This window comes from Petromyzon marinus, chromosome 66 (assembly GCF_048934315.1).
Source record: "Petromyzon marinus isolate PM22_M1 ecotype Great Lakes invasive population chromosome 66, UKy_Petmar_22M1.pri1.0, whole genome shotgun sequence".
Taxonomy (NCBI): Eukaryota; Metazoa; Chordata; class Hyperoartia; order Petromyzontiformes; family Petromyzontidae; genus Petromyzon; species Petromyzon marinus.
This window is the reverse complement of record NC_133732.1, coordinates 1,124,752-1,149,760: the sequence shown is the minus strand read 5'-3', so window position 1 is coordinate 1,149,760 and position 25,009 is coordinate 1,124,752. Positions and strand designations below refer to the sequence as shown.

General features: G+C 50.6%; 2 protein-coding genes across 3 annotated transcripts in view; both read right to left on the bottom strand.

Moving 5' to 3' along the window:
• Positions 1–3,713, bottom strand: part of LOC116956550 (uncharacterized) — a 49,300-nt gene extending 45,587 nt beyond the window's left edge. For both annotated transcript variants that reach the window (XM_032978243.2, XM_032978244.1), the window contains exon 1: positions 3,595–3,713. In XM_032978243.2, coding sequence (XP_032834134.1) covers positions 3,595–3,670 — 76 coding nt within the window. In that variant the 5' untranslated portion in view covers positions 3,671–3,713. The remainder of the gene's footprint in view (positions 1–3,594) is intronic.
• Positions 3,714–8,539: 4,826 nt separating this feature from the next.
• LOC116956610 (transmembrane protein 50A-like) lies at positions 8,540–23,433 on the bottom strand. Its single transcript, XM_032978322.2, has 7 exons — positions 23,275–23,433; positions 20,574–20,673; positions 18,839–18,951; positions 14,556–14,623; positions 12,707–12,799; positions 10,319–10,379; positions 8,540–9,827 (listed from the first exon to the last, which is right to left on the bottom strand). Exons 2-7 carry the CDS (start codon positions 20,670–20,672, stop codon positions 9,782–9,784), a joined length of 480 nt encoding a protein of 159 aa, XP_032834213.1. The 5' UTR covers position 20,673; positions 23,275–23,433; the 3' UTR covers positions 8,540–9,781.
• Positions 23,434–25,009: the final 1,576 nt, after the last annotated feature.

The window sequence follows — 25,009 nt, the reverse complement described above, 5'->3', positions numbered from 1 at the left end:
TGTCAGCCAGGGTGTCTGGGGAGGTCTGGACCGCGTACCCAAAGCAGCCATTGCAGCTGCATGAGTCACAGTCCTAAACCTCGCCCATGTACCCTCGACATCAGGAGGAGTCGGGGACGATGCCAATCCCAGCCGCAAGCGATGATGAAATTCTCGCTTGCAACTTTCATCAGATAACTGAGACCAGGCCACTTTAGGTTGGAATGGGATCCTGGGTGTACACCCACCACCGGAGTGGAAGAATGGCAGGCGCATCTTACAGATGACTAGTCGATGGTCAGAGGGCAGATCAGCTCCACGGTAGGTCCTGGTGTCAAGGACATGGGCTCGCATTCGCTGGTCTGTCACTATGTAGTCCAGCAGATGTTCTTGCTTGGACCCGGCATGCATCCATGATGTTGTGTGGATGCACCGATGCCGGAACAGCGTGTTGGTAATTACAAGCCCATGGGCTGCACAAAAATCTAGCAGCCTCCTACCGTTGTTATTGAGCTGATCTGGCCCATGCCCTCCAATCACTCCAGACCAGGTGCCAGTATCATGACCAACTCGGGCATTGAAGTCACCCAACATGATGACTCTATCCTGAGGGGCCACTTTAGCCAGCACCTGTGACAGGAGGTCATAGAAGGCATCTGACTCATCGGCTTTGCCTGCATCCCTCCACGGATGTTCATCTTCGGTGGGGGCATAAGTAACCACGACCACCATTCCTCGCCTCCGGTTGATGGGAAGGCGAGCCCAAAGTAGCCTGGGGCTTACAGCTTCCCACACCTCACCGCCACGCTCCCACGCCCCCTTCATTCTTTTGTTCAAAAGAAGACCCACACCCTCTTGTTTGGCAGTCTGCTGCCCCGAGTAGAGGACTGTCCACCCCTCATGGTGGCAGGAGCCAGAGCCGGTCCACCAGACCTCCTGAATGCCGCATAGATCCAGGCGGTACCGGTCCAGCTCCCGACAGAGGAGTGGCAGCCTCTCCTCTGCAGTGAGCGTTCGAACATTCCACGTGGCCACCCGTAGTGGCTTTTCGTTGTTTCTGGAGTAGCCCCGAGGGTAGGTATTCAATCTCCTGGCTCCGCCAATTGGGGTTTGGCCAGGAGACGTCATAGACGCCTGGCCCCCCGGGGCCTCCGGCACAAGCTTAGTTGTTACATATTTCAGTTTAATTCGTGGTTTCGTGGTAATTAATTGAAGGTGAAGGGGTTACCAGCCCCTCGCACCCGTCCAGAGCCCCCGTTTAGCCCCTGTGGTGGACACATATGCCATGAGGGGAGGAGCCAAAAAAAATTGGATCTCCCTCCACGACAGAGTTGCCCGTCCGGCACCGCGAGGAGGTAGACACACAGACACACACACACACAGACACACAGACACACACACACAGACATAGACACACACACAGACAGACACACACACACACAGACAGAGACACACACACAGATACACACAGATAGACACACAGACACACACAGACACACACATAGACACAGACACACACACAGACACACATAGACACACAGATAGACAGACACATAGACACAGACACAGATAGACACAAACAGACACACACACAGATAAGACACAGACACACAGATATACACAGACATAGACACACACAGATAGACACAGACACAGATAGACACACACACAGACACACACAGACACACACACAGATAGATACACACACAGACACACACAGGCTCACACAGACACACATAGATACAGACACGCACACAGACACACAGATAGACACACAGATAGACACGGACACATAGACACACAGATATACACACAGATAGACACGGACACATAGACACACAGATAGACACACAGATAGACACAGACACATAGACACACATAGACACACAGATAGACACACACATAGAAACAGATAGACACAGACACACACACAGACACACATAGACACAGACACACAGATAGACACACAGACACAGATAGACAAACACACAGATAGACACTCAGACAGATAAACACACACAGATAGACACAGACACACACAGACATAGACACACAGATAGACACACACAGATAGACACACACAGACAGATAGACACACACATATAAACACAGACATAGACACACACACATAGACACAGACACACATAGACACACGCACATACATAGACACACACAGACATAGACACACAGACACACACACAGACACACACACATAGACACACACACATAGACACAGACACACACACAGACACACACACATAGACACACACACATAGACACACACAGACAGACACACACGTAGACAGATAGATACACACAGACACAGACACAGACAGATAGACACACACATAGACACAGACACACACACATAGACACAGACACACACACATAGACACACACACACAGACACACACACAGACACACACACACAGACACACACACATAGACACACACACACACTGACACACACACACACACATAGACACACACTGACACACATAGACACACACACATAGACACACACACATAGACACACAGACACACACATAGACACACACACACAGACACACACACACATAGACACACACACAGACACACACACAGACACACACAGACACACACACACAGACACACACACACACATAGACACACACACACAGACACACAGACACACACACATAGACACACACAGACACACACACATAGACACACACACAGACACACACAGACACACACACACATAGACACACACACACAGACACACACACACTGACACACATAGACACACACACACATAGACACACACACATAGACACACACAGACACACACACATAGACACACACACATAGACACACACACACAGACACACACACACACACACATAGACACACACACATAGGCACACACACAGACACACACACACATAGACACACACACACAGACACACACACACAGACACACACACACATAGACACACACACACATAGGCACACACACAGACACACACACACTGACACACACACACACATAGACACACACACACAGACACACACACACAGACACACACACACATAGACACACACACACAGACACACACACACACAGACACACACAGACAAAGCTGCCCCGGCCAGGCCACGCGAGCCGCTCGGGCGAGTGCCGAGCAGCTGCCAAGGCCGCGAGGGGAGCCGCGAGGAGAGTTCACTTCGCAAGCCCCTAGGGGGCTCCTAGGGGGTCCCAGGGGGTCCTAGGGGCTCCTAGGGGGTCCCAGGGGCTCCTAGGGGGCTCCTAGGGGGTCCTAGGGGCTCCTAGGGGGTTCCCAGGGGGTCCCAGGGGCTCCTAGGGGGTCCCAGGGGCTCCTAGGGGGTCCCAGGGGGTCCTAGGGGCTCCTAAGGAGTCCTAGGGGGTCCTAGGGGCTCCTAGGGGCTTCTAGGGCTCCTAGGCGTCCTAGGGGGTCCTAGGGGGTCCCAGGGGCTCCTAGGGGGTCCTAGGGGCTCCTAGGGGGTCCCAGGGGCTCCTAGGGGGTCCTAGGGGGTCCCAGGGGGTCCTAGGGGCTCTCAGGGGCTCTCAGGGGGTCCCGTGAGCCCCGGGGGTCGACCTCGGGCCGCGCTCACCTCTCTGCGCCCTCAGCCTCCGCATGGAGGTGACGGCCTCCGCCATTGCGCCTCGCGGGCCGGGACCACAATCCATAGTTCACATAGGCTATAGGGGTTGAAATCCATAGTCCGAATAGGATGTCTGGTTAGAACCCAAAGTGCACATCGACTGTTGGGGGGGGTGTAATCATCCAAATCGGTTATGGAGTTATAATCCATAGTGCACATAGGCTACAGGTTAGAATCCATAGTGCACGTAGGTTATGGGGGTTAGAATCCAGTGCACATCGGCCACAGGTTACAATCCATAGTTAAAATTGGATATGGGGTTAGAATCCATAGTGCACGTGGGCTATGGAGTTAGAATCCATAGTGCACGTAGACTACGGGGTTAGAATCCATAGTGCAAGTAAGATATCGGGTTAGAATCCATAGGGCACGTTGGCTAAGGGGTTAGAATTCATAGTGCACATATGCTATCGGGTTAGAATCCATAGTGCACGTAGGCTATGGGGTTAGAATCCATAGTGCACGTAGACTATGGGGTTATAATCCATAGTGCACGTAGACTATGGGGTTATAATCCATAGTGCACGTAGACTATGGGGTTAGAATCCATAGTGCACGTAGACTATGGGGTTAGAATCCATAGTGCACGTAGACTATGGGGTTAGAATCTAGTGCACATCGGCCACAGGTTATAATCCATAATGCACATGGGCTACATGTTATAATCCATAGTGCACGTAGGCTATGGGGTTAGAATCCATAGTGCACGTAGGCTATGGGGTTAGAATCCATAGTGCATATAGGTTATGGGGGTTAGAATCCATAGTGCACATAAGTTATGGGGGTTATAATCCATAGTGCACGTAGGCTATGGGGTTAGAATTCAGTGCACGTCGGCTACAGTTTAGAATCCAGTGCACATATGCTATCGGGTTAGAATCCATAGTGCACGTAAGCTATGGGGTTATAATCTATAGTGCACATAGACTATCGGGTTAGAATCCACAGTGCACATAGGCTATGGGGGTTAGAATCCAGTGGACGTTGGCTACAGGTTAGAATCCATAGTGCACATATGCTATCGGGTTATAATCCATAGTGCACGTAGGCTAAGGGTTATAATTCATAGTGCACATAGACTATGGGGTTAGAATCCATAGTGCACATAGACTATGGGGTTAGAATCCATAGTGCACATAGACTATGGGGTTAGAATCCAGTGCACAGACTATGGGGTTAGAATCCACAGTGCACATAGACTATGGGGTTAGAATCCACAGTGCACATAGACTATGGGGTTAGAATCCACAGTGCACATAGACTATGGGGTTAGAATCCGCAGTGCACGTAGATTATGGGGTTAGAATCCACAGTGCACGTAGACTATGGGGTTAGAATCCACAGTGCACATAGACTATGGGGTTAGAATCCACAGTGCACATAGACTATGGGGTTAGAATCCACAGTGCACGTAGACTATGGGGTTAGAATCCACAGTGCACGTAGACTATGGGGTTAGAATCTACAGTGCACATAGACTATGGAGTTAGAATCCACAGTGCACAGGATTTCGGGTTTATGAGATAATAGTACCGATCGGTATAAGATATTTGTCATCATACAGTTTGGTATATATCAGAATTCACAATGCATTTAGGCTATGGTGTTATCATTCAGAGCGTGCATAGCAGGGATGTTGAACTTTTTTCGCACCGTACGTAGCCAACCATGGCAATCGAAGGTGAAATTCCCAGTACAGTAATAAAACCTCGACTTACATTCCTGGAACTTTGTGCATTGAGCCGTCGTAAAGTGAATCACTTATAACATCACTTCTGTAGGGATGCGTTTCCTAACTTCTGTGATTCACCATTTCAAAGACAACACTTCTTAACTTAACGTTCAATAGACATTTGAAAGTTTGTCTCTTAACTTGAAGCCCCTCCCCCTGCTCCCCCCCTCCCCCGCTCCCTGGCTCCCCCCCCTCCCTGGCTCCTCCCCCCCCTCCCTGGCTCCTCCCCCCCTCCCTCTCCCTGGCACCTCCCTCCCTCCCTGGCTCCCCCGCCCCGGCTCCCCCCTCCCTCCCTGGCCTCCCCCCCTCCCTGGCCCCCCCCTCCCTGGCTCCTCCCCCTCCCCGACTCCCCCCCCCCCCTCTGCCCCCCCCTCCCTGGCTCCCCCTGACTCCCCCCCTCCCTGTCCCCCCCTCTCTGCCCCCCCCTCTCTGCCCCCCCTCCCTGGCTCCTCCCCCCCTCCCTGGCCCCCCCCTCCCTGCCCCCCCTCACCTTTATCGCCTCTTGCCACGCCCACTTTGCCCACTTCAGCAAGTAGTTTCTTGCTGTGGCTGTCCCACGTGATCACGGACGCTTGTTGTGTCGCGCCCGAAACGTCACGTGATTTACTTTGTACCGACGTGGACTTCGCCCAAAGGACCAAACAGTAACTTGCCGCTCCTGTTCCCTACTAAGGCAGAAGGAGCCTCTCAACGACTCATCGCTTATCCATGGGCCTCCACCATAGAGCCCAACGTGTAGTGTATAGTGTAGTGTACAGTGTAGTGTACAGTGTAGTGTACAGTGTAGTGTATAGTGTAGTGTACTAGTACAGCACTAGTGTATAGTGTAGTCCTGTTCCCTACTAAGGCAGAAGAAGCCTCTCAACGACTCATCGCTTATCCATGGGCCTCCACCATAGAGCCCAACGTGTAGTGTATAGTGTAGTGTATAGTGGTGTAGTGTATAGTGTAGTGTATAGTGGTGTAGTGTATAGTGGTGTAGTGTATAGTGTAGTGTATAGTGGTGTAGTGTATAGTGTAGTGTATAGTGGTGTAGTGTATAGTGTAGTGTATAGTGGTGTGTATAGTGTAGTGTATAGTGTAGTATATAGTGTAGTGTATAGTGTAGTCCTGTTCCCTACTAAGACAGAAGAAGCCTCTCAACGACTCATCGCTTATCCATGGGCCTCCACCATAGAGCCCAACGTGTAGTTCATAATAACGGTTTTTGGGTTAGATCGCGTTTATTTATAAATGTGTCGTAACCCTCCACCACCCGACACGGCCAATCAGCAAAAAAAGTGTCACGTTGACAAAAGACAAATAATTCACTACTTTAGCCCACCGGTGTGTTGAAGAGTGAATCCACATTTACAGTTTGAGTACGACGTTTCGCTGGTAAATACTTCCAGCATCATCAGGCAATTCGCCAGAATGGTAAAGCCCTCGCTTGCTCCCGGTTTTATATAGAGCAGCAGGGTGACGTCATCGCTTAACTCAACGTGTAGTGTATAGTGTAGTGTATAGTGGTGTAGTGTATAGTGTAGTGTATAGTGAAGTGTATAGTGGTGTAGTGTATAGTAGTGTATAGTATAGTGTAGTGTATAGTGTAGTGTATAGTAGTGTATAGTGTAGTGTATAGTGTAATGTATAGTAGTGTACAGTGTAGTGTATAGTAGTATACAGTGTAGTGTATAGTGGTGTAGTGTATAGTAGTGTATAGTGTAGTGTATAGTAGTGTATAGTGTAGTGTATAGTAGTGTATAGTGTAGTGTATAGTGTAGTGTATAGTGGTGTAGTGTATAGTGTAGTGTATAGTAGTGTAGTGTATAGTGTAGTGTACAATGTAGTGTATAGTGGTGTGTATAGTGTAGTATACTAGTACAGCACTAGTGTATAGTGTAGTGTATAGTGGTGTAGTGTATAGTGTAGTGTATAGTGGTGTATAGTGTAGTGTATAGTAGTGTATAGTGTAGTGTATAGTAGTGTATAGTGTAGTGTATAGTGTAGTGTATAGTGGTGTAGTGTATAGTGTAGTGTATAGTAGTGTAGTGTATAGTGTAGTGTACAATGTAGTGTATAGTGGTGTGTATAGTGTAGTATACTAGTACAGCACTAGTGTATAGTGTAGTGTATAGTGGTGTAGTGTATAGTGTAGTGTATAGTGGTGTAGTATAGTGTAGTGTATAGTGGTGTAGTATAGTGTAGTGTATAGTGGTGTAGTGTATAGTGGTGTAGTGTATAGTAGTGTAGTGTACAGTGTAGTGTACAGTGTAGTGTACAGTGTAGTGTATAGTGTAGTGTATAGTGTATAGTAGTGTAGTGTATAGTGGTGTAGTGTATAGTGGTGTAGTGTATAGTGTAGTGTATAGTGTAGTGTATAGTTTAGTGTACAGTGTAGTGTATAGTAGTGTATAGTGTAGTGTATAGTGTAGTGTATAGTAGTGTAGTGTATAGTGGTGTGTATAGTGTAGTGTATAGTGGTTTAGTGTAGTGATGTAGTGTATAGTGTAGTGTATAGTAGTGTATAGTGTAGAGTATAGTGGTTTCGTGTAGTGATGTAGTGTATAGTGTGGTGTATAGTGTATAGTAGTGTAGTGTATAGTGGTGTAGTGTATAGTGTAGTGCATAGTTTAGTGTATAGTCGTTTAGTGTAGTGATGTAGTGTATAGTGTAGTGTATAGTGGTGTAGTGTATAGTGTAGAGAACCCCTGTTACCGACTAATCGCTTATCGACAGGCCTCCATAGAGCCCAACGAGTTCGCTTAGCGAACGTTGCCCAGGTAACGACGGGCTCATGACGAGCACGCGACCGCCAATTTCGGCCAATCGGCGAGCTCCAAAGCGGTCCGAGGTGGCCTCGGCCAATCAGCGACGTCCAACTCACGAGCGCTGAGGGAGCATTATTTTACATTGGGCCATCTTGCTGCGCCTTGCAGGGGGAAACATCTCCTTTGGAATTCTTGGCGGTGTTCGTGCTCCGCCCCTAGACTCACCTAACAACGGAATCGCTTAGCGGCCGCTTCGCGCGTCCAATTACCGTCGTTAAGAGGGGGTTCTACTTTAGTAGTCGTAGTAGTAGCACCACATCGTAGTATGTCACCAAGCGTTATATTTACCGGGGGGGGGGAGGGGGATTATTGATTTCGCTCGTTAAAACGAGGGACCTCAACGATTTGCACGGACGTTAAAGTATCAGTTTATTACATTTCCTGCTTTTACACGGCCTTACGTACATGGTGGGGGTATGACCAACGGGGGTGTGTACAAATCGTGGTTCACGTTAAGATTCGTACGAAACGCATTGTCGTCATCACCCACCCCACCCCCAACCCCCGCCCCCCCTCGCTCGTCAAAACGGAACACGTCCGACCGGCAGGGGACATCCGAATGGAGGCCCAGACGAAGGTCAGATGGCCTGGGCCTTCAGCACTGCAGGCCAACTGCAGGCCAATTTGGAGCCCTTTAACATTGGCTGCTGCTGCTGCTGCTATAAATGTCCACACGACGGCTCCGATGGCGATATCGGCCACTTCCGTTGAGCTGCGATCACTTGCGGTGGGCCAGGTTGGCTTCCGAAAAAGAGCTACCACATACCCCAGTGGGCATTCGCCCTGGCAGAATAACAGTTGTGTTTAGTCGGCGATTTGCTTGCATTTCATGTTCTTGGCACCGTCGTGTTTTTTTGTTCCGGCTCTCTGAGCCCCTGCCCCTACTGAGCACGTGACACGGGGGCTTCATAGCGCGTCAACATTCCTTCCACAGTCGAAATAACGATTCGGATTTCTGAACGCAATGGGAGCCCTTTGACACTAAACCCCCATGCCCCCCCCCACGCACCAAAGCGCGGGGCCCGAGGCAGTCACCTCGAGGGTTCGCCGTCTACCCTTGGGGACTTCTCAGGGGACAGGGCGTCCGCACACAGATGCAAGGTGACACACACACACATGTACAACTTACATGTCATAGCTCTTGTTGGTGAAGGCAATATACCACTCTTACACGTCCCACACGAACGAGGAATTCGGAGACCAGTGACTGGAAATGGCAGATATGAAAAAAGCAGGGCAGCTTTATAATCCCTAGTTCAGATACGCAGAACCTCCACACTAAAGTGGCTTACAAAAACTAATGATAACATAATAGCGTTGTGACAGTGAGTGAGACTGGGTGGGTGGGTGGGCGAGTGGGTGCGTGAGTGCGTGGGTGAGTGCTTGGGTGAGTGCATGGGTGAGTGAGCGGGTGAGTGAGTGGGTGAGTGAGCGAGTGAGTGGGCGAGTGAGTGGGTGAGTGAGTGGGTGAGTGAATGGGTGGGTGAGTGGGTGAGTGAGCGGGTGAGTGAGTGAGTGGGTGAGTGAGTGAGTGGGTGCATGAGTGGGTCAATGTTTAAGCGAGTGGATGAGTGAGTGCTTGAGTGGAAATTTCTCATTCCCAAAGATCTTCAGATCGTCCAAACTTGAAAACCAGTCCCCTGCAACACAAAAACTCACCTCAGTACTCACCACTCACTCGCCCACTCACCTGCCCAACCACTCACTCATCCACCAACCTGTCCACCTGCTCACCCCCACCCATTGACTCACCCACCCCTCCCCACCCATTCACTCAAGCGCTCGCTCACTCAAGCACTCACTCGCTCATCTACTCACCAACTCACTCGCTCACCCACCTACCGACTTAAGCCCTCGCCTACACAACTACTCACCCACTCACTCGCTCACCCACCCACTGACTTAAGCCCTCACCCACACAACTACTCACCAACTCACTCGCTCACCCACCCACCGACTTAAGCCCTCACCCACTCATCCACACAATCACCCACTCAACTGCTCACCCACTCACTCGCTCACCCACTTACCCACCCACCCACTCAAACCCTCACCCACTCACCCGGTCACCGACTCACGTACACACTCGGTGACCCACCCGCTCACCCACACACTCTGTTGTGGAACTCACCCAAAGAAAATGAACGCGTTTTGGAAGAAGACAGCCAGACCCGGGTAGACATTCTCTTGCTCTGCAACCACCGCCACCACCACCACATTAACCACACATACAGCACTGATCTCAACTGCAAAATAAACAATTTAGATTTTACCCAGTAAGGCCCACTGAGCTATTAGGCTATTTTTCAGAAGGAACCAGGCCACAAATGATAGTGCTATGAAGTGGTATATCATGTTGTCCCCATGGAGGTTGCATGTATATCTATCCAAGTCCTCAGGTTTTTCCCTCCACATTCAGAAACAAGACGTGCTTAGATTAGTTGGCTGCGGCAATACATTTCCACGTGATAATGATCTGTGTCATGAGTCTATAGGTCTCTGTGTGACGAGTCTAGGGGTGTTTTGTGAGTCTGTGGGTCTCTGTGTGGTGAGTCTGTGGGTCTCTGTGTGATGAGTCTATGGGTCTATGTGTAGTGAGTCTATGGGTCTCTGTGTGGTGAGTCTATGGGTTTCTGTGTGATGAGTCTGTGAGTCTCTGTGTGATGAGTCTGTGGGTCTCTGTGTGATGAGTCTGTGGGTATCTGTGTGGTGAGTCTGTGGGTCTCTGTGTTTGGTGAGTCTGTGGGTCTCTGTGTGACGAGTCTGCGGGTCTCTGTGTGTGGTGAGTCTGTGGGTATCTGTGTGTGGTGAGTCTGTGGGTCTCTGTGTGATGAGTCTGTGGGTCTCTGTGTGGTGAGTCTCTGGGTCTCTGTGTGTGGTGTGTCTGTGGGTCTCTGTGTGATGAGTCTGTGGGTCTTGTGTGGTGAGTCTGTGGGTCTCTGTGTGATGAGTCTGTGGGTCTCTGTGTGGTGAGTCTGTGGGTCTCTGTGGTTAGTCTGTGGGTCTCAGTGTGGTGAGTCTGTGGGTCTCTGTGTGGTGAGTATGTGGGTCTCTGTGTGATCAGTCTATGGGTCTCTGTGTGATGAGTCTGTGGGTCTCTGTGTGGTGAGTCTGTGGGTTTCTGTGTGATGAGTCTATGGGTCTCTGTGTGATGAGTCTGTGGGTCTCTGTGTGGTGAGTCTGTGGGTCTCTGTGTGATGAGTCTGTGGGTCTCTGTGTGGTGAGTCTGTGGGTCTCTATGTGATGAGTCTATGGGTCTCTGTGTGATGAGTCTGTGGGTCTCTGTGTGGTGAGTCTGTGGGTCTCCGTGTGATGAGTCTATGGGTCTATGTGTAGTGAGTCTATGGGTCTCTGTGTGGTGAGTCTATGGGTCTCTGTGAGGTGAGTCTGTGGGTCTCTGTGTGGTGAGTCTATGGATGTCTGTGTGATGAGTCTATGGGTCTCTGTGTGGTGAGTCTATGGACCTCTGTGTGATGAGTCTATGGGTCTCTGTGTGACGAGTCTATGGGTCTCTGTGTGATGAGTCTGTGGGTCTCTGTGTGATGAGTCTGTGGGTCTCTGTGTGAGTCTGTGGGTCTCTGTGTGATGAGTCTATGGGTCTATGTGTGATGAGTCTGTGTGTCTCTGTGTGGTGAGTCTGTGGGTCTCTGTGTGATGAGTCTGTGGGTCTCTGTGTGGTGAGTCTATGGGTCTCTGTGTGGTGAGTCTGTGGGTCTCTGTGTGATGAGTCTATGGGTCTCTGTGTGATGAGTCTGTGGGTCTCTGTGTGGTGAGTCTGTGGGTCTCTGTGTGGTGAGTCTATGGGTCTCTGTGTGGTGAGTCTGTGGGTCTCTGTGTGATGAGTCTATGGGTCTCTGTGTGATGAGTCTGTGGGTCTCTGTGTGGTGAGTCTGTGGGTCTCTGTGGTGAGTCAATGGGTCTCTGTGTGATGAGTCTGTGGGTCTCTGTGTGATGAGTCTGTGTGTCTCTGTGTGGTGAGTCTGTGGGTCTCTGTGTGATGAGTCTGTGTGTCTCTGTGTGGTGAGTCTGTGGGTCTCTGTGTGATGAGTCTGTGGGTCTCTGTGTGGTGAGTCTATGGATGTCTGTGTGATGAGTCTATGGGTCTCTGTGTGGTGAGTCTATGGGTCTCTGTGTGATGAGTCTATGGGTCTCTGTGTGACGAATCTATGGGTCTCTGTGTGATGAGTCTGTGGGTCTCTGTGTGATGAGTCTGTGGGTCTCTGTGTGGTGAGTCTGTGGGTCTCTGTGTGATGAGTCTATGGGTCTCTGTGTGATGAGTCTGTGGGTCTCTGTGTGGTGAGTCTGTGGGTCTCTGTGTGGTGAGTCTATGGGTCTCTGTGTGGTGAGTCTGTGGGTCTCTGTGTGATGAGTCTATGGATCTCTGTGTGATGAATCTGTGGGTCTCTTTGTGGTGAGTCTATGGGTCTCTGTGTGATGAGTCTGTGGGTCTCTGTGTGGTGAGTCTATGGGTCTCTGTGTGATGAGTCTGTGGGTCTCTGTGCGAGTCTGAGGGCCTCACTTGTGACAACAAATCCACCAAAGAGGATCCACATGGAGGCGATGAGGGCTCCGAATGACAACATGAAGCCCACAAACAGCCAGACGCGCGCCCCTACACTCGGAGAGGGACACAGAGAGACAGAGTTGGACACAATGCTTTGGGTGAGCCACGGGGGGGGGGGGGGGAGTGGGGAGAGACACAGGGGGGGAGACACAGGGAGTAGGAGGTGAGACAGGGAGTAGGAGGTGAGACAGGGAGTAGGAGGTGAGACAGGGAGTAGGAGGTGAGACAGAGAGTAGGAGGTGAGACAGAGAGTAGGAGGTGAGACAGAGAGTAGGAGGTGAGACAGGGAGTAGGAGGTGAGACAGAGAGTAGGAGGTGAGACAGAGAGTAGGAGGTGAGACAGAGAGTAGGAGGTGAGACAGGGAGTAGGAGGTGAGACAGAGAGTAGGAGGTGAGACAGAGAGTAGGAGGTGAGACAGGGAGTAGGAGGTGAGACAGGGATTAGGAGGTGAGACAGAGAGTAGGAGGTGAGACACAGAGAGTAGGTGACACACAGAGAGTAGGAGGTGAGACAGAGAGTAGGAGGTGAGACAGAGAGTAGGAGGTGAGACAGGGAGTAGGAGGTGAGGCACACAGAGTAGGAGGTGAGACAGGGAGTAGGAGGTGAGACAGAGAGTAGGAGGTGAGACAGAGAGTAGGAGGTGAGACAGAGAGTAGGAGGTGAGACAGAGAGTAGGAGGTGAGACAGGGAGTAGGAGGTGAGACAGAGAGTAGGAGGTGATACAGAGAGTAGGAGGTGAGACAGGGAGTAGGAGGTGAGACAGAGAGTAGGAGGTGAGACAGAGAGTAGGAGGTGAGACAGAGAGTAGGAGGTGAGACAGAGAGTAGGAGGTGAGACAGGGAGTAGGAGGTGAGACAGAGAGTAGGAGGTGAGACAGAGAGTAGGAGGTGAGACAGGGAGTAGGAGGTGAGACAGGGAGTAGGAGGTGAGACACAGAGTAGGAGGTGAGACAGAGAGTAGGAGGTGAGACAGGGAGTAGGAGGTGAGACAGAGAGTAGGAGGTGAGACAGAGAGTAGGAGGTGAGACAGAGAGTAGGAGGTGAGACAGAGAGTAGGAGGTGAGACAGAGAGTAGGAGGTGAGACAGGGAGTAGGAGGTGAGACAGAGAGTAGGAGGTGAGACAGAGAGTAGGAGGTGAGACAGAGAGTAGGAGGTGAGACAGAGAGTAGGAGGTGAGACAGGGAGTAGGAGGTGAGACAGAGAGTAGGAGGTGAGACAGAGAGTAGGAGGTGAGACAGGGAGTAGGAGGTGAGACAGGGAGTAGGAGGTGAGACAGAGAGTAGGAGGTGAGACAGGGAGTAGGAGGTGAGACAGGGAGTAGGAGGTGAGACAGAGAGTAGGAGGTGAGACAGGGAGTAGGAGGTGAGACAGGGAGTAGGAGGTGAGACATAGAGTAGGAGGTGAGACAGAGAGTAGGAGGTGAGACAGAGAGTAGGAGGTGAGACAGGGAGTAGGAGGTGAGACAGAGAGTATGAGGTGAGACAGTGAGTAGGAGGTGACACACAGAGAGTAGGAGGTGAGACAGAGAGTAGGAGGTGAGACAGAGAGTAGGAGGTGAGACAGTGAGTAGGAGGTGACACACAGAGAGTAGGAGGTGAGACAGAGAGTAGGAGGTGAGATAGGGAGTAGGAGGTGAGACAGGGAGTAGGAGGTGAGGCACAGAGAGTAGGAGGTGAGACACAGAGAGTAGGAGGTGAGACAGGGAGTAGGAGGTGAGGCACAGAGAGTAGGAGGTGAGGCACAGAGAGTAGGAGGTGAGACAGGGAGTAGGAGGTGAGGCACAGAGAGTAGGAGGTGAGGCACCTGTCTGTCCCATGCACCCATCGCTGTATCCATCTCCTCTGACCTGGCCGTTAGAGACGGCGTTTATCCTGCACACACACACACACAGAGAGAGAGAGACACGGGACAATTCGTCTCCGTTCGGTAGCGGCGGTGGTTGTGCCGATGGTGGTGGTGGGTGGCTGTGGGGAGCGGTGGCGCAGCGCTTAGCACTATCCTGCGCTACGAACCCGGCGACCCGAGTTTGATTCCCCCTCACGGCCACCAACACTGCTGACAGCTGCCTCAACCGATCCTGGGCCTCCTCTAGGTCAGCTCAGCCTTAACTGAATACCTGTTGCGGTGCGTAGTAAACATCTCGACGAGGGAGGCAAAGGAAGCCGGGCGTGGTGCTTGCCACCCACCCCCTCGTGTGCCGTATTGGCCTTCAGTGGTGTTGCTACTCGCTAACAGTACCTGCACCATCAGTCTATACGGGGGATCTTTGTCCTTGGTAGTGGTTATGGTGGCTGTGGCGGTAGTTGCGGTAGTAGGTGTGTGGTCGTGGTGTTGATGGTCGTAGTGGTGGTGGTAGTGATGGTGGTGGTAGTGGTGGTTGTAGAAGTGGGTGTGGTTGTAGTGGTGGTTGTGGTGGAAAGTGGTGATTGCAGTGGTGGTTGTGTTAATGGATGTAATGGGTGTGGTGGTTGTGGTGGTGTTGATGGTGGTGTTATTGGTGGTGTTGATGGTGGTGTTGATAGTGGTGTTGATGATGGTGGTGCTGATTGCAGTGGTGGTTGTGTTAATGGGTGTGGTGGTTGTGGTGGTGGTTGTGGTGGTGTTGATGGTGGTGGTGTTGATGGTAGTAGGTTGTGTTAATGATGGTGTTGACAATGGTGGTAGTGGTGGTGTTGATAGTGGTGTTGATGATGGTGGTGGTGATTGCAGTGGTGGTTGTGTTAATGGGTGTGGTGGTTGTGGTGGTGGTTGTGTTGATGGTGGTGGTATTGATGGTAGTAGGTTGTGCTAATGATGGTGTTGACAGTGGTGGTGGTGTTGATAGTGGTGGTTGTGGTGGTGTTGATAGTGGTGGTTGTGGTGGTGGTGTTGATAGTGGTGGTTGTGGTGGTGATGGTGTTGATGGTGGTGGTGTTGATGGCAGTAGGTTGTGTTAATGATGGTGTTGACAGTGGTGGTGGTGGTGTTGATAGTGGTGTTTATGGTGGTGGTGTTGATGGTAGTAGGTTGTGTTAATGATGGTGTTGACAGTGGTGGTGGTGTTGATAGTGGTGGTTGTGGTGGTGGTGTTGATAGTGGTGGTTGTGGTGGTGATGGTGTTGATGGTGGTGGTGTTGATGGTAGTAGGTTGTGTTAATGATGGTGTTGACAGTGGTGGTGGTGTTGATAGTGGTGGTTGTGGTGGTGGTGTTGATAGTGGTGGTTGTGGTGGTGATGGTGTTGATGGTGGTGGTGTTGATGGTAGTAGGTTGTGTTAATGATGGTGTAGACAGTGGTGGTGGTGTTGATAGTGGTGGTTGTGGTGGTGTTGATAGTGGTGGTTGTGGTGGTGATGGTGTTGATGGTCGTGGTGTTGATGGTAGTAGGTTGTGTTAATGATGGTGTTGACAGTGGTGGTGGTGTTGATAGTGGTGGTTGTGGTGGTGGTGGTGTTGATAGTGGTGGTTGTGGTGGTTGTGGTGGTGTTGATAGTGGTGGTTGTGGTGGTATTGTTTAGAGGCCGACCGAAACTGAATTTCTGCTTTCGGCCCAAACCGAAACCAGCAAGGTAATAACCGAAGTTACCCAACACAAGATTTATTAAATGTCATGAAGCAATGCTACTTTAATTAAAAATAAATCTAGAACTAATCATTCAGAGCCTGCAGTAAGAGTCGGTAAATATCAAATCTTTAGGTGTTACTTACTTAGTAATTATATCAAAAGAAACCAATGTTGTAGTTAATAAATACCAGTTTTTCCGCATTCTTGCCCAACAAGTTGCTGCACCTTGCTTTAATCAAAATCGACTTTGGTGGAGTAATCCCACACCGCGTGCTTTGACATTCTTCCGATTAACTGCTCCGTTTATTAACTTTAATTTCCTACTTCACTCAAGAATTCGTAATTTCGTTATCACTAATTCGCTACGGAACTATCAACTAACTGAATATCAATTCTAGATTTAGATTTAGTTAAGTTAACTGAATATCAATATTGCCAGACTTCGAATCTCGGCATCAACACGCGCGTAGACTCAAGCGAAACGCAACACGCAAGCCAAGGCGGGCTGGCGGCTGGGAACAGACAACGGAGGCGCTTTGCTGTCGTCCCGCTAAAGAGACTCCACACACGGATGGAGATGCAGGCTGCCTTCTGTGAACCGGTCGCATCTACGGTAGCAGAATATAGTTGCGGCTGTAACATCGCTCCCAAGCTGCAGCTGCTGACGTCTGTGTGTGTCTGTGTGTGTGTCTGTGTGTGTGTCTGTGTGTGTGTCTGTGTGTGTGTCTGTGTGTATCTGTGTGTGTGTCTCTGTGTGTGTGTCTGTGTGTGTCTCTGTGTGTGTGTGTCTCTGTGTGTCTGTGTGTGTGTCTCTGTGTGTCTGTGTGTCTGTGTGTTTGTGGGGAGCGATGGTGCAGCGGTTAGCGCTACGCTGCGCTACCAACCTGGCGACCCGGGTTCGATTCCCGCTCACGGCCAACACCAGTGACGATTATCTGAACCGGTCCCGGGCCTCCCCTAGGTCGACTCGGCCTCAAATGAGTACCTGGTGCGGTGTGTAAACATCGCCACTGGGGAGACAAAGGCGGTCGGGCGTGGTGCTGGCCACCCACCCCCTCGTGTACCGTTCCGGCCTTTATAGGTGCTCGCTAACAGCACTTGCCCCTACAGTCTGTTAAGGCTATACGGGGGATGTTTTTTTTTATCTTTGTTTTGCAGCATGTAGGATAGCCTAGCGCCTACTGACCGGCCGATAGGCAGATTGATAGACGTAGCACTAGCGTTATATTCTAAAAACAGATCTTCACTTGACGACCCAAAGTCAATATCAGTTTCGGCCGAAACATAAAACGATGCCGAAAGAGACAACTTGCCAACTTCCAGCGCCGAAACCGAATTTCGGTCGGCCTCTAGTATTGTTGTTGATGATGGTGTTGATGGTTGTGGTGGTGGTGTTGTTGATGGTGTTGATGGTTGTGGCATTGATGATGGTGGTGTTGATGATGGTGGTGTTGATGATGGTGGTGTTGATGATGGTGGTGTTGATGATGGTGGTGTTGATGATGGTGGTGTTGATGATGGTGGTGTTGATGATGGTGGTGGTGTTGATGATGGTGGTGGTGTTGATCGTGGGCGTGGTGGTGGTGGTGTTGATGGTAGTGGTGGTGGTGGTGGTATTGATGGTAGTGGTGGTGTTTATAGTAATGTTGACCATGGTGGTGTTGATGATGGTGGTGTTGATGGTGTTGTTGATGGTGGTGGTGTTGATGGTGGTGTTGATGATGGTGGTGGTGTTGATGGTAGTGGTGGTGTTGATGGTAGTGGTGGTGTTTATAGTAATGTTGACAATGGTGGTGTTGATGATGGTGGTGTTGATGGTGTTGTTGATGGTGGTGGTGTTGATGATGGTGGTGTTGATGATGGTGGTGTTGATTGTGGTGGTGTTGATGATCGGCTCCAGTTTAACAGCAGAGGTCTCACTCCGAATCAGTCGAGCGGCAATATCTTTTCATCGGTTGCGTAACGCTGTGTGGAAGCTACCTGGTCTGTCGCTCCGCACTAAGCTTCAGGTCTTCTCGGCCACGGTCATTCCCTCCTTTCTCTACGCTTGCGAAACGTGGACCCCCCTAATGGAGCATCTTCGCCAGTTAGAAACATTTAGGCTGGCCTGCCTACGATCCATCCTGGGTTTAACCAAGCTGGATTGTGCGAGGATCTCACAAATCCTTGAAAAATCTGGGCAAGGTCCCATCGGTGAGCTCCTCCGGCAGGCGAGGCTGCTTTGGCTGGGTCATGTAGCCCGCATGCCCAGCCACCGCATGCCGAAACAGCTTTTGTTCGGCCGGATCGAGGGGGATAAACGGGCGCGGCACGGGCTAGCGAAGAGATGGAGTGATGTGATACAGGAGGACATGGAGCTGAGTGGACTTGCCGATGACTGGTACCAGCGGTGTCAAGATCGGCCTCTGTGGAGGAGGCTTGTGAAGGATGCTACTGGGCAGTTGATGGTAGTGGTTGTGGTGGTAGTGTTTACAGTGGTGTTGATAATGGTAGTGGTGTTGATGGTGGTGGTGTTGATGGTGGTGGTGTTGATGGTTGCTTACATGAGGAAGGCTATAGTTGAGATCACACCACATGTGTGGTAAGCGTGGTTGAGTTTGGACGACTCAGGATACATAACCGCAGCATCGATGATCACCCACCATCCTGTGAAAAACTACATCCACCACAACAACCACCACAACAACCACCACAACAATTAGCAACGGCAATGTTAACAGCAGAAGCAGCACCATTACAAACCATGCGACACTGATAACAGACTCACACAAAGACCCATAGACTCACACAAAGACCCATAGACTCACACAAAGACCCATAAACTCACACAAAGACCCATAGACTCACACAAAGACCCATAAACTCACACAAGGACCCATAGACTCACAGAGACCCATAGACCCACACAAAGACCCGTACTCACACAGAGACCCATAAGTTCACACAGAGACCTGTAGACTCACACAAAGACCCACAGACTCGCACAAAGACCCAAAGAATCACACAAAGACCCGTACTCACACAGAGACCCATAAACTCACACAAAGACCCATACTCACACAGAGACCCATAAGTTCACACAGAGACCCATAGACTCACACAAAGACCCATAGACTCACACAGAGACTTGTAGACTCACACAAAGACCCACAGACTCACACAAAGACCCATAGACTCACACAAAGACCCGTACTCACACAGAGACCCATAGACTCACACAAAGACCCGTACTCACACAGAGACCCATAAGTTCACAGAGACCCATAGACTCGCACAAAGACCCATAGACTCACACAGAGACTTGTAGACTCACACAAAGACCCATAGACTCACACAAAGACCCATAGACTCACACAAAGACCCGTACTCACACAGAGACCCATAGACTCACACAAAGACCCATAGACTCACACAAAGACCCATAGACTCACACAAAGACCCGTACTCACACAGAGACCCATAGACTCACACAAAGACCCATAGACTCACACAGAGACCCTTAAGTTCACACAGAGACCCATAGACTCACACAAAGACCCATAGACTCACACAGAGACTTGTAGACTCACACAGAGACCCATAAGTTCACACAGAGACCCATAAGTTCACAGAGACCCATAGACTCACACAAATACCCACAGGCTCACACAGAGACTTGTAGACTCACACAGAGACTTGTAGACTCACACAGAGACCCATCGACTCACACAGAGACCCATAGACTCACACAGAGACTTGTAGACTCACACAGAGACCCATAAGTTCACACAGAGACCCATAGACTCACACAGAGACCCATAGACTCACACAGAGACCCATAGACTCACACAGAGACCCATAGACTCACACAGAGACTCATAGACTCACACAGAGCCTTGTAGACTCACACAGAGACCCATAGACTCACACAGAGACTTGTAGACTCACACAGAGACCCATAAGTTCACACAGAGACCCATAAGTTCACACAGAGACCCATCGGTTGTTGTCCATCCCTCGCACCTCGGATTAGCACGATTGTCTACGTAGTGCGAAAGAAGTTCAGTTGCATTCACATCTGCAGGAGATGATACAACTTCTGAAGCCATTCCCCGTGCTTAGTGTACACTCCGTACAGCACGTTTTGGAATCATCAGGAGTAAAGTTTGGACTTACTAACAACAGACCTCTGGAACCTAACTCATTCGTAATTAGAGGAGTCCCTGCATCGCGCTAAACGAGGTTGCACGCCCATAGTGATTGCGGCAACGGTGGATGTGCTTGTGTGTTCGTGATCACCAGCACGCCCGCAGCCACGGAGGCGATGGCATTTCTCTTCTCGCTCCAATCGATGCATTCGCACTCGGGCCAGCGCACGTGATCCAGAAACCCGGCCATTCTGAAACCACAACATCATGAGCAACGTCGTCATCAACAACAACAACAACAACCGCCATTCGCCACCAAGTGGCGGTAACGTCACCACGACGCTTGTGCCAGGACACGTGCCCTTTGAGGCCACGCGTGAAGTGTGGAAGGGTCGCTGCTGGCAGGAGGCCACGGGACAGACCCTGGTGTCGTGGGTTGAATGACAGAGATCACTGGCAGATTCAACACCATCGGTAACACCATCGGTAACAACACCATCAACACCATCATCAATACCATCAACACCATCTACACCAGCATCAACACCAGGATCAACACCATCATCAACACCATCATCAACACCATCAATACCATCAACACCATCATCAATACCATCAACACCATCAACACCATCAACACCATCAACACCATCATCAACACCATCGGCAATACCATCAACACCATCATCAACACCATCATCAATACCATCGACAACACCAGCATCAACATCATCTTGCAAATGAGACTCCTATCCTGCTCTCTATTGAGTTGTTACCTGGTTACACGAGATCAACTTTAACTCACGCACTCACTCACTCGCTCATCCACCAACTCACTCACCCATTCACTCACTCACCCATTAACTCACTTACTCACTCGCTCATCCACCAACTCACTCACCCATTCACTCACTCACCAATTGTCTCACTTACTCACTCACCCACTTACTCGATCCACAAACCCACTCGCTCATCCACCAACTCACTCACCCATTCACTCACCAATTGTCTCACTCACTCACCCACTTACTCGATCCACAAACCCACTCACTCGTCCACCAACTCACCCATTCACTCAATTACCCACTCACTCACCAATTCTCACTTACCCACTTACTCGATCCACACACCCACTCACTCGTCCACTAACTCACTCACCCATTCTCACCCACTTACTCGATCCACAAACCCTCTCACTCGTCCACCAACTCACCCATTCACTCAATTACCCACTCACTCACCTATTGTCTCACTTACTCACTCACCCACTTTCTTGATCCACAAACCCACTCACTCGTCCACCAACTCACTCACTCACCCATTCACTCAATTACCCAGTCACCAATTGTCTCACTCACTCACCCACTTACTTGACCCACAAACCCACTCACTCGTCCACTAACTCACTCACCCGTTCACTCAATTACCCACTCACTCCCCCATTGTCTCACTCACTCGCCCACTAACTCGCTCACTAACCCACTCACTCACGACTCAATCTTCAAAAATGAGGCTCATACTGGTCTCGCGGGTTCATCTGGTTAGATCAAATCAACTTGAAACATCTGGAACTTGAATCTCTAAAACATAAATCAGAGCCCAGGAGGTTTCGGGCGCTACACGCGTGTGTGGTATGTTCTATAAAGGTTAAATTATAGCAACAAAGACCCCCCGTATAGCCTGCAATAGCCTGCTGGGGCAAGTGCTGTTAGCGAGCACCCATTAAGGCCGACACCCCACACGAGGGGGTGGGGGTGTCCAGCACTCCGCCCGGCCGCCTTTGTCTCCCTAGCGGCGACATTCACAGATGTCCAGTCACAGATGTCCAGTCAAACACTACCACAAGCTCAAATCGTCGGTCACAACCCGACAAACAAGAACCGGCGAACAAAACACACCCTACACACATTGTTGACATCACGCAACCACATCAACAACAACAACCACCACGACACAACCAGACTCGGACACGCAACACACGGACACAACGCGACACACGGACACAACACACGGACACAACACACGGACACACAACACACGGACAGACACACAGCACACGGACACAACACACGGACACGCAACACAACCCGGACACAACACACAGACAGACACACAACACACGGACACAACCCCGACACAACGCAACACACGGACAGACACAACACACGGACACACAACACACAGACACAACACACGGACAGACACACAACCCGGACACACAACACACAGACACAACACACGGACAGACACACAACACATGGACAGACACACAACCCCGACACACAAAGATCCCCCGTATAGCCTGTAACAGACTGTAGGGGCAAGTGCTGTTAGCGAGCACCTATAAAGGCCGGAACGGCACACGAGGGGGTGGGTGGCCAGCACCACGCCCGACCGCCTTTGTCTCCCCAGTGGCGATGTTTACACACCGCACCAGGTACTCATTTGAGGCTGAGTCGTTGTGTGTCGACCTGAGTCGTTGTGTGTCGACCTAGGGGAGGCCCTAGGTTGACACACAACACACGGACAGACACACAACACACGGACAGACACACAACACACGGACACACAACCCCGACACACAACACACAGACACACAACACACACACAATACACGGACACACAACACACACGGACACACACACACAACACACGGACACGCAACGTGACACCCCCCCCCACCACCAGAGTGGCGCTCCGCCCGAGGCCTATCTCAGGCTGCTGGGTGAGAATCCATGCGAGGCCCGTAGAGCCCGGGGGAATCCCGAATATAATCCAAACAGCGCCAGGACGGAAGCGTTATGGGGTTGTTGTTGTTTTTTTTTGCGCGCGATGCCGCGAGTGTAACTCACACGTCTGTGTCTCTGTCTCTCTGTCTGTGTCTCTGTCTCTGTGTCGTCTCTTGCGAGTCAGTACGGAAACGGGGAGACGCCGCTGGGCAAGCAAACAATGGAGGCGACTTCCCGAGATGAGCGTCAACACGCGTGACGCAATCACGCCAACCGCCCGACGTCACCGCGCACAGCGGGGGGGAGGGGCTCAGCGTTGCCAACGAAACTGGTGACGTCATCACGCACGATAGCCCGTTCTCGTGCCGAGCCCGTGACGTCATCACGCACGCTGACGTATTTTTCATTTATAAACAAAAGGAGGGCATTCTGTTTGGTTCTTTCGGTAAAGGGGACGTACATAAATGACGTCACGCATCTAGGGGGGGGGTCAGAGGGGGGGTGTTTGAGAAATGTGACGTCACACCAAAATGCGCAACTTTAAATAAATATAGACAACACGTTCTACTTAATTAAATAGACTTCTTAATAAATGTGTTCTCCTACAACATCAGAGTGCAGCGCCACATTAAATACGCACTACAATGACAATAGTTTAAAGCCATTTGAAGCATGTTTTATTTGGGGGGGGGGGCAGAGCTTTGTGACGTCATATTTGAGGGGGGTCTGACTTTTTGTGACGCCGTGTGACGAAGGGGGGGGTCAAAAATCGTCCAAATCGCGTGACGTCATTTGTTCAATACTTTGGAAGATTCAGGGAGCCGCGACGTCATCACGCACAGTAGACACAAGAGGGCCCGTGACGTCATCACGCACAGTAGACACAGGAGAATCCCTGACGTCATCACACACAGTAGACACAAGCGGGCTCGTGACGTCATCATGCACAGTGGACACAAAAGGGGATATGACGTCATCATCCACAGAAGACACAATTGGGTTGTGACGTCATCACGCACAGAATACACGACGGGCGCCGTGACGTCATCACGCACAAGACACGATGGGGTTCCGTGACGTCATCACGGGAAGAAAACACGATTAGGCGGCAGTGACGTCATCGCGCACAGGAGACAAGCTGTGGGCGTGACGTCATCATGCTCAGAATACACTATGGGGGTGTGACGTCATCACGCACAGAATACACGATGAGCGGCGTGACGTCATCGCGCACAGGAGAGACACCGACACAATTAGCGTTAAAACCCAACACGTGAGTGTTGCCGTGCCTTAAAAGGGCAAATATACAATAGGCGACGTTTCGGGCAAGGGCCCTTCTTCAGAGCCCATGAATAAGAGAGTCCAGACAGAGAGAGTTACTGGTGAGAGACAATGAAATCTCAACTGAATAGCGAGCAGCGACAGACAAACAATCGATTAAACTTCGCTACGTTTGATTCTAGCAGGCGACATGCCGGCTGAGTCACGTGGCTCTTCATCAGAGGCGACTGGGCCATCGCCAACGACGGCTCAACCACGTGGCTTTATACACCACCATCGTCACGTGGGCGTTTACAGTGGCAGCCAAAGAATCTTGTCGTTAATTTCCTTGTGCAATGGAATTGAGGGACTGTTGTTGTTGTGTTGGTGTGGTCTGGGACTGTTGTTGTTGTCTGGGACTGTTGTTGTTGTGTTGTTGTGGTCTGGGACTGTTATTGTTGTTGTGTTGTTGTGGTCTGGGACTGTTGTTGTGGTCTGGGACTGTTGTTGTGTTGTTGTGGTCTGGGACTGTTGTTGTCTTTGTGTGGTCTGGGACTGTTGTTGTGGCCTGGGACTGTTGTGTTGTTGTGGTCTGGGA